Source organism: Dicentrarchus labrax, unplaced genomic scaffold (genome assembly GCF_905237075.1).
Source record: "Dicentrarchus labrax unplaced genomic scaffold, dlabrax2021, whole genome shotgun sequence".
Classification (NCBI taxonomy): domain Eukaryota; kingdom Metazoa; phylum Chordata; class Actinopteri; family Moronidae; genus Dicentrarchus; species Dicentrarchus labrax.
Genome location: NW_026136701.1, coordinates 9360031 through 9368535, shown reverse-complemented (window position 1 = coordinate 9368535; position 8505 = coordinate 9360031). Strand labels below are relative to the sequence as shown.

General features: G+C 43.3%; 2 protein-coding genes across 3 annotated transcripts; one reads left to right on the top strand and one right to left on the bottom strand.

Annotated features, from left to right (window-relative positions):
• Positions 1-203: 203 nt before the first annotated feature.
• cmpk (cytidylate kinase) lies at positions 204-4650 on the bottom strand. 2 transcript variants are annotated; one of them, XM_051398858.1, is made up of 6 exons: positions 4386-4650; positions 2936-3082; positions 1944-2096; positions 1742-1818; positions 1427-1523; positions 204-1047 (listed from the first exon to the last, which is right to left on the bottom strand). In XM_051398858.1, the coding sequence occupies exons 1-6, from the start codon at positions 4527-4529 to the stop codon at positions 1006-1008; spliced, it is 660 nt and encodes a 219-aa protein (XP_051254818.1). In that variant the 5' UTR covers positions 4530-4650; the 3' UTR covers positions 204-1005. The 2 variants fall into 2 exon arrangements, with proteins under 2 accessions (XP_051254818.1, XP_051254911.1); XM_051398951.1 differs by lacking the exon at positions 204-1047 and having other exon boundaries at positions 1427-1544.
• Positions 4651-4738: 88 nt separating this feature from the next.
• fam78ba (family with sequence similarity 78 member Ba) lies at positions 4739-8488 on the top strand. The gene is made up of 3 exons (XM_051397830.1): positions 4739-5987; positions 6191-6470; positions 7101-8488. Exons 1-3 carry the CDS (start codon positions 5653-5655, stop codon positions 7341-7343), a joined length of 858 nt encoding a protein of 285 aa, XP_051253790.1. The 5' UTR covers positions 4739-5652; the 3' UTR covers positions 7344-8488.
• Positions 8489-8505: the final 17 nt, after the last annotated feature.

The window sequence follows — 8505 nt, the reverse complement described above, 5'->3', positions numbered from 1 at the left end:
GACAGAAATCGGATAAAATCTTGGATAAACTTGCAAAAATTAGACAGTGATGTCCAGCGCCCCCTGCTGACTGATTAGGTTTAAAGCCACCAAGTGCCACCAATAGTCAAATATACAAATAACAAAAAATAAAGCACATGCAGTATAAATAGTAAACCCTGACATATTATTGAATTCTAGATTAACTGAACAAAACAAAGGGGAAAAAGTAATTGTTTTTAATGTTCAGTTTTATCTTTCCTCCTTCAAGTGGGTACAGATACACTACAGATTAAACAAAATGTTCAGTTTTATCTTCATGTTTAGACTAGTTTCAAATGTCAAAGCCGTGATGAATCACAACGAGGTGTTCTGCTACAGAGTCAGTCAATATTCATCGAAGAATGGGCCATCTTTCACTGAAACACACCTTATAATGCTAATGGCACAAAGGCAACAGGTCATGCCCATGTAGCGCTGTCCATTAAACATGAGACAGATATTTTATGCACTTTATTTGGACACTATTGGCTGTTCAGTGTTAAGTCTGCCGTCATTACGTCAAACAGCTATTTGGTCTGAAGCATTATGGCTGCTTCCAATGACATGATACTCTGAAGACATTAGTGATATATACCATTTTTTGAGAGATTTCCAGTAACCAGAAGTGTATTTGATTGACAACAAAGTGCTCCTTTGAGCGAATTATATATTTTGTTCCTATGCAAAAGGCCTCAAACTACGATGAAAGACAGTGCAGACAAACTGTGAGCTCTTCTGAACACAAACGAGTTGATCACAATTAGCTGCTAAGCATCTCTACTTCACTCATTCATACCAATACATATAGTACTCTCACTCACAACCAGTGCAGAATTTACAAAAGAGATGGAAAATAAACAAAAAACAGTAACCAAAAGTAAAAAGTCATATGAATGGACATATAAACTTATTATAGTGTACTTGCAGTTGATAAAAAGAAAACTACTAAAAAGGTAAATGAATGTTGTTGGCAGCAGGAGAAACTCAACCCTCTTTGTCTAGGACTGCTTTCACATCAGCAAATACCTGAAAGAGAAAAACTTTATTTTAGTAACCTGAAGTGCTGCTGTATTAATCCAGATCTCTCTGAATTAATGGTGAGTAGAGTGTTAAAACTGAAAGGGGTGAAAAACTCAAAACACAGAGAGTCAAACTGTTATGACTGTCAACCATCTGTTGCCCAGTAATGGTGCTGCAACATCTCAGCCTTACAGTCTGTGACATCACCTTTGTTTCTGAAGTGATGTTTATAAAACTAGGATGACTACCTCCTATCATTTCTGTCTTTCGGTGGAGCCAGTGAATCCAAAGTTAAGTTTTTATGTTGGGGTGAGTTTGAGTTAGAGTATCTTGTGGCCACTCTGGCTTTAACATCCATGGGTAGCGTTCATAGATGCTTACTTACCTCATCCACAGAACGAGAGGCATCTACAGTCCGCACCTTTCCATGTTTCTCATACAGTTCAATGATTGGTCGTGTAGACTGCAGGTAGGTTTGGATTCTGCATCACAGAAAAAGATGCCTGGTTATTGGGGTCAGATGACACAGGGGACTCAAATGAGGCACAAATTAGGTCAAAAACACACGTGCAGGTATCCAACAGTCGGCTAAATGGGTCAGACAAATCTATACTGATCAGACATGTTTGTAACAGACAGAAGATAATCAGTCCATAAAATCAATTAATGGTAAAAGGCAGCATGTGTTTTAGGACTGTACCTTTTCTCCAAGCTTTCTCTGTTGTCATCTGAGCGTCCACTGCTCTTCCCTCGTTCTAGACATCTGTTGATGCAAACCTGTGGATAAAACAGACAGAGGTCATGTGCTCATTGTAAAATGGCTCTGATGATATCAGCTCAGTTCTCTGCATGCTTCTAAAAACAGCTGAAGGGGTTTTAGTTTTCTAGTTTCCATGACGTACCTCATTGCCGCAGTCAAAGAAAAGCACAAATTTGACATCTGCTTTGCCATCCATGACAGTGTTCCACCCCTGAAGGTTGTCCTCGTTACGGGGAAAACCGTCTATGAGGAAACGGAACTTTTTCTCATCTTTCTGCATTGTCTCCTCCATTGCCTTACAAGACAGAAACAACAACAAACCTTTTACTCCTAATGCAAATTCTCTGAAACAGCGGTTTATTCAAATGACAAATCAGAACCTGGTGCCAGAGCGGCCAATCACAGTTACTGGTATCAAGGTGCTGACAAACTAAAGTAAGAAAAACGAACAGTCTGACAGTGCAAATGTGATTTTGTTGGCATTTCAAAACACACTATAGACATTAAAACATTAGCAATCACCCATGTCAGACATTGTCTTGGATTACAACCAATAAAGTCTAATTTTGTAAGCAAAAATAGATTTTTTTTTTGGTTCTTCGTGCATTGTTTATTCTTTCATGAATTATTATATGTCAAAAATAATGATAACACAAGTTATCAGAGCTTGAAGTGTCTTTAAATAAATTATTATGTCTGACCAACAGTCCAAAAACCAAAATACTTTTATCTAAATTATATAAAACACAAAGAAACACTAAATCCTCAAATTCACAAGGCTAGGAGAAGCAATTACTTCTATATTTACTTCATAAATGACTTAAGAAATGCAATGATTGTCGCTATTTAATAACCAGTAAATTAAGTAATAGACTAAGAGGAATTGACAACGACATGACTAACCAACAGAGTAGATTCAAACTCAGAGCTTTTTTAGGGAAATTTTAAAATCAAAGTTTAAGTGTAATTTTCACTTTTTGCTTATTTTTATATTTTATACCTTGACAAAAGTCCAGTTGTGTTGAGCTGTAAACAGGTCCTGACTAAAAGTGTCTGAAGACTGGAAGACTGATGAGGGTTTGCCTCTTAGTAGGCAAACACAAACCTGATTTACAGGCTGTATTTGGTGCATACCTTCTTGAGTAAGTTGATTGTGATCTCCACAGGGACAATTTTGCCCTCCTTGATGTAGTTGGCAATGAGTTGTCCGAACTCTGACCCCTCTCTAGCTCGCTCTTCTCTCAGCAAATCCCCAGCTGACAAATGGGTGTAGTTGTAGCTCTGAGAGACAAAAACGCACAAACCATTTTCAAGATGATCTCATGTGATGAAAACGGTATCAGGAATCAATATCTGCTGAGGGGAAAGTGACAGTTGGTCAAAAAGTTTCTATTAACACTAAAACTATGCATTTGAGAGGACTAAATTATTCTCACTCACAGGCCAGGAAGAAGTCAACCCCTTGGGCACGTAATGAAAGGAGCCTCTATGCATTGCTACCATTCAGGCTTAACCACCGTATTTGACGCATGGCAGCCAACACCCAGTAACATCCGTGAACAGGAGTAGTTAGAAAGTCTCTTTTATAGAAGCTCTCCCTCAGTCAAACACACATATCAATGAATCCACACTGACCCCCCCAGTAGAGCTGCAGCTTCATCAGCCTTCATCAGTTTGACTTTCAGGCAAACATCAAAGCAGCTTCATGGAGTAGAGTTCTGGCTTTTTTAAACTTTTTGGGTGGCTTGTTAGAAATAACTTTCTTTCAAACCCATGCTACTTCTTCAGTGCAGTACATGATGTAGAAGAAATGAATGAAGAATAAATCTTTACCATTGGACTGTTTAACCCTGCTTAACATCAGCCGTGCTCTATAGTCCTACCAAGTTTACAGACTGATCTTTATTAATCTCTATTATTAATAACAACATAGCATATGAGTAACAGCAGGCAACAGTATATATATATATATATGAGTGCATAATTGCATAAAACAGATTAGAGAAACTAAAAAGTTGCCATGTTAATTGTTCCTCAGCCAGTAAAATGTCTAGTCACCATCTGTTTCTGTGTGATTGTGGAGTATCCAAGTGCACTCCAGACTACCACTGTCCATTGCATAACTGCATACATGAGTCAATGATAAGGTTACAACATGCAGCAAATGTCAATAGGCTGTCTCCTGTTTGCTCTGTGTGAAGCTAATGAGCATTACATTTAGCCTATTCATTGAGGCGTCTGAGTACACAACGAAATATTTCTATATTTTATTCTTCTCTTGACTACTGAAGGATTAAAAATATTAAAATGGTACTTAGTGTCTCCAGTATGCCAGCACAGGCTTGTATATCAGCACATAAACTGTACATCCTGTGTGGCTAACTAGCTAGCTGGCTAACAGACAGGTTCATTTTAGAGGACAACCGGAAGTCAATGTAATTTAGACATTGCCTTATAAAAACTGAGCTATTAAAAGGCACAACCATCATAAAATCCGCTCAATACTATTCCCATCACGACATGCTAAATCCTAACCATCAAAGTCAGTAGTTTCCATTGTCCTGTCTCTCGCCATCTCTCGTACCTCCACGATTTTGCAGCACTGGGTCCCTTTACCGGCGCCCGGCCCGCCCAGCACGAACACCACTTGCGGCTTCATCATCAGCGACACCCGGTACAACAAGCTCGGCACCCTCTGAGACACGTAACCGAACAAACGGCCGATCATAAACCAGCAGAATCGTCTACAGGCGTGAACCGGCGGGGTGGGGACAAGAGATAATGAGCCGAGCTGACCGGTGGATGCGTGTCAGTGTCGGAGGGTAGGAAGTCGATGAGGCAAACGACACCACTTCCGCTGTTGACTCCAGCGACCAATGGGGCTCCACGTAGGAGTGATGCAGGCACGAGGCCACGCCCACTTGCACTTGTTATTTTTTTCAATGCAGAGGTCGGGTGACGCCCCTCCCCTGCCTCTCCAGCATCAGCACCTCCAAAACCGAACAAGGCGACCCGCGGTTGGGAAAGGATGCTCTCCGCTCCGCGATGCTCACCAGCGCGAGGAAACGCAGCGACGAGACGGATCACCGAGAGCCGCTCGAGCCGCTGGGTATAGCCGCTGTTTTCTGCACGTTTATGCTGCCTCGCTGCCTCCATTCATGATGCACCATTCATGCATCCCCAAGAATGGAAACACTCTGCGAGGAAAACATAAAAATAGCCCGTTATAGCCGTGTTGTCTCGCCTTTATAAGACACATTCTCGCTCGTTTGATGAAGCCTCTTTTCATGTAGGTCAAGGTGATGAAGAGCCCGATTTTGTCTTTTGAGGGCGCCGCGCGAATGTAGGGCTAATACAGGAAAGCCAAGCAAACAAAAGGCATCCAGCCCCCCTCCTCTGACGCACCTGGCTGCCCTGTCGCCACTTGACATGACAGCGCAGAGCCGGGAGCAGAGCAGCAGGATCAAGGGGCACCGACGTGCAGCCGGACGTGTGGACTCGACAAGGACTAGAGGAGCCTCCGGACGCACGGCGGAGAAGCAGCAGCAGCCCAGGGGAGGCCGGATTGCAGTTTCTGGGGACGAGCGCCAAGGGCAGTGCGGCAGTCAGCAGGCAGACCGGGGGGAGGAGGCTGCGGAGATCTATGATACTTCCCCCCCAGGCCCCACTGCGCTCTCACCTCCACATCATCCTGGAAATATGATGGTGGATGTTTTTATGTTTGATCAATGGTGACTGTGATACTCCCCATTCAGTTTCTCTCAATTTTTCATTCCCAACCAATCAGTGGTGATGGGCAATTAAAAGATTAGATCTGCTCTTCAGGCAAGGGTGGAACCCGGAGGGGACTGATGTGCATACTGGCCAGGTATCATTTGCTCCCTTCTTCTCTGGTTTTGCTCATTTTGCTTGTCGCCTGCACTATGGGCTGTATTCAGAGCATTGCATGCAAGCCCCGCATCAAACGGGAGAACATTGTGGTGTATGAGGTGTCAGCCTCTATTGACCAGTGTCCCACCATCATTGAGGAGAACTCACCGATTGTGCTCCGTTACAAGACGCCTTACTTCAGGGCCTCAGCAGGGGTTGTGATGCCACCAGTGCCCCGTAATGAGACCTGGGTGGTGGGCTGGATCCAGGCTTGTACCCAGATGGAGTTCTACAACACCTATGGTGATATTGGCATGTAAGTGTATAGAAGACCCCATCACAACATGAACTTTTTGCCACCGAGTGAGTGTGAATCAGTGTGTGTGTTTAGTATGTTGTGTGGATGTGCACACTCACACACACTCAGGACATCTACACCACAAACCTGCACCTGCCACAGCAAAAAAACAAAAAGCCGCTCAACCTCTCAGTCTGTCCTCCTCTGTCCAACTGCCGCAGGTCCAGCTGGGAGTTACCAGAGCTGCGAGAGGGTCGGGTCAAGGCCATCAGTGACTCAGACGGCGTCAGCTACCCCTGGTATGGCAACACCACCGAGACAGTCACCCTGACTGGACCCACGTCCAAACCATCCCGTCTGACGGTCAGCATGAACGACAACTTCTACCCCAGCGTGACCTGGGCTGTGCCCATCAGCAACAGCAACACGCCGATGCTGACACACATTACCAGGGACCAGAGCTTCATCACCTGGCTGGTGGCCATGAACTCTGTCACCAAGGTAGGACAAAAACGGACAGAGCAGCCTGACACTCAAGATGAAACAATGTCTCTCACATGCAATTCACATCTTAATAAATCACTATGTTATTATCTTTTGCACCAGCATGTCACAGATATGTTTTGTCCAGTTTAAATGAAGAACACTGGCTATACATCAAACTGCTCCTGCACTACATACACAGACAGACTGTGATGTAATCATCTCCCCCTGCACTTTCCCTTTCTGGTGTAAAGTTACAAAGCACCTCATCATGCCTTCTCCTGAATAAAGCCCCTGCAATGGCCCGTCAGGAGTCAGTACAGTATTCATGTATTGTCTTTGTGGAAGAGTTATATTCTTTCAGGCTATTATATAGAAAATTGGCAGACCTGGTTGCTTCATTGTTGGTTTATAGTTTGAGAGCAGCATCCAAACTTTCTTCGGTTTATATTCAGCAATGCGTAAGTGATACACCATTTATTAGGCTACACATTAACCACACATCTATCAGTAGTAGAGGATGTAACGCACAATCAACTTAAGCTTTAACAAAACACTCTTCATGTACTTAAAATAGACTGCACCCTGCATACACATATAAAAAGCATCGACCATATTAACTATAATTATGCTGCTCTCCTCCTCCAGGAACGTATCGTGTTGCAGACGGTGCGGTGGCGGATGCGGGTGGACATTGCCGTAGACCCAGACATGCCCCTGGGCTCTCGGGCCTCGTTGGTGGGTCGCCCCTACCAGGAGCAGCCGCACATCCTCAACTACCAGGAGCCCATTCCTCCCAACGCACTGGGGAGGCCGAATGCCAATGACGCCCAAGTGCTAATGTGGAGGCCGCGGAGAGGGGCACCACTAGTGGTCATACCGCCAAAATAAGAGGGTTGAATGATTGCATAGACAAAAGTAAAATTGATCCCTCTTGCATAAAAGTGGGTGTGAAGGTGATGAAGTCATAAAGCCTATCAGAGAAGAGAGAAATTATGGTTTGCCTGCGCTCAGGATGCCAGTGGCTCATTATTCCTGAAAGATTTAAGTGGACTATTACATCAAGCCAGAGTGCACATTACATCTTGGATATGACACACTACGGTATCAAAATGGAAGTCTACAACAAACTAGTGTGAAGGGCCCCACTTGCATCAAGGCTTATTTGGCCCCTGCCAAAGTTTTGGACTGCATTAAAGAGTTCTGCCTGCTTTTTAGCGAAGAAGGAACGCTGTTTTTTTAGACGTATCACAGAGGTATTAGACCACAACGAGAACTGCATCCTGCATCCTTATGTAGATCTTATTGCATGAGAGAGTGAGAAAGACACACAAACTGTCCTTGAGAAGTTTAACAATAGCATTTGTTTTGTATAACTTGATACCTGAAGACATTTTGATTGAAAAGTCAGCCCAAAAAACCCTGCGGGCTGGTTAAACCTCGTCAGTGCCAACAAAGGCCTTTTTCAGCACACTCAGTACCAGAGTTTAAGGATGTATTCAGAAGATTTAAAAGAGACAAAGTATTATATGAATCTTTTTAGTTTAAGATTAACTCATGCATCAGTCAGATTGTATTAAGAGCACCCACCTTGCATAAAAGTCTGGAAGAAAAACAAATACGCTGTAGTTTTCTCTGGAGTTTTGCTAATACACCAACATATTTTCAACTCACTCGCCTCCGCAGTGCAGCTGATATTGTATTCAGATGGGTGACAAACTATCAGAGAGATGAGCTGGACCTGTTAGCAAATTAAATAAATAATGTCAGCTATGCTTTTAATAAGTGCAGTGTAAATGACTTGGAACAGTGCCATACAACAAATTTAAAACAAGAAGGTGATAGCAGTCCAGGCCACATTGATCATAGCTGGAATGAGGCCCAAGTGTACTCAGACCTAAGGTAGACTTGATGTGGTACTAATCAGACCATGTTGCACTACCAAGTTACATAAATCTTCCTTCAATCAGGGAATCCAAATGTACTCTAACAGCTTACTTGGTGTGGAATTAAACCAGACTGCATTTTGACAAGGATTTATTTGAATTAGTGC

Excerpts from the sequence above, each read along its gene's own strand:
- cmpk (XM_051398858.1), bottom strand. The coding sequence starts at position 4,529 with ATGATCGGCCGTTTGTTCGGTTACGTGTCTCAGAGGGTGCCGAGCTTG. Across the intron at positions 3,083-4,385 it reads AGTGCTGCAAAATCGTGGAG|AGCTACAACTACACCCATTT; the intron begins GTACGAGAGATG and ends TTTGTCTCTCAG. Across the intron at positions 1,819-1,943 it reads TCTTTGACTGCGGCAATGAG|GTTTGCATCAACAGATGTCT; the intron begins GTACGTCATGGA and ends TTTTATCCACAG.
- fam78ba (XM_051397830.1), top strand. The coding sequence starts at position 5,653 with ATGTGCATACTGGCCAGGTATCATTTGCTCCCTTCTTCTCTGGTTTTG. Across the intron at positions 5,988-6,190 it reads ACCTATGGTGATATTGGCAT|GTCCAGCTGGGAGTTACCAG; the intron begins GTAAGTGTATAG and ends CAACTGCCGCAG. Across the intron at positions 6,471-7,100 it reads CCATGAACTCTGTCACCAAG|GAACGTATCGTGTTGCAGAC; the intron begins GTAGGACAAAAA and ends CTCCTCCTCCAG.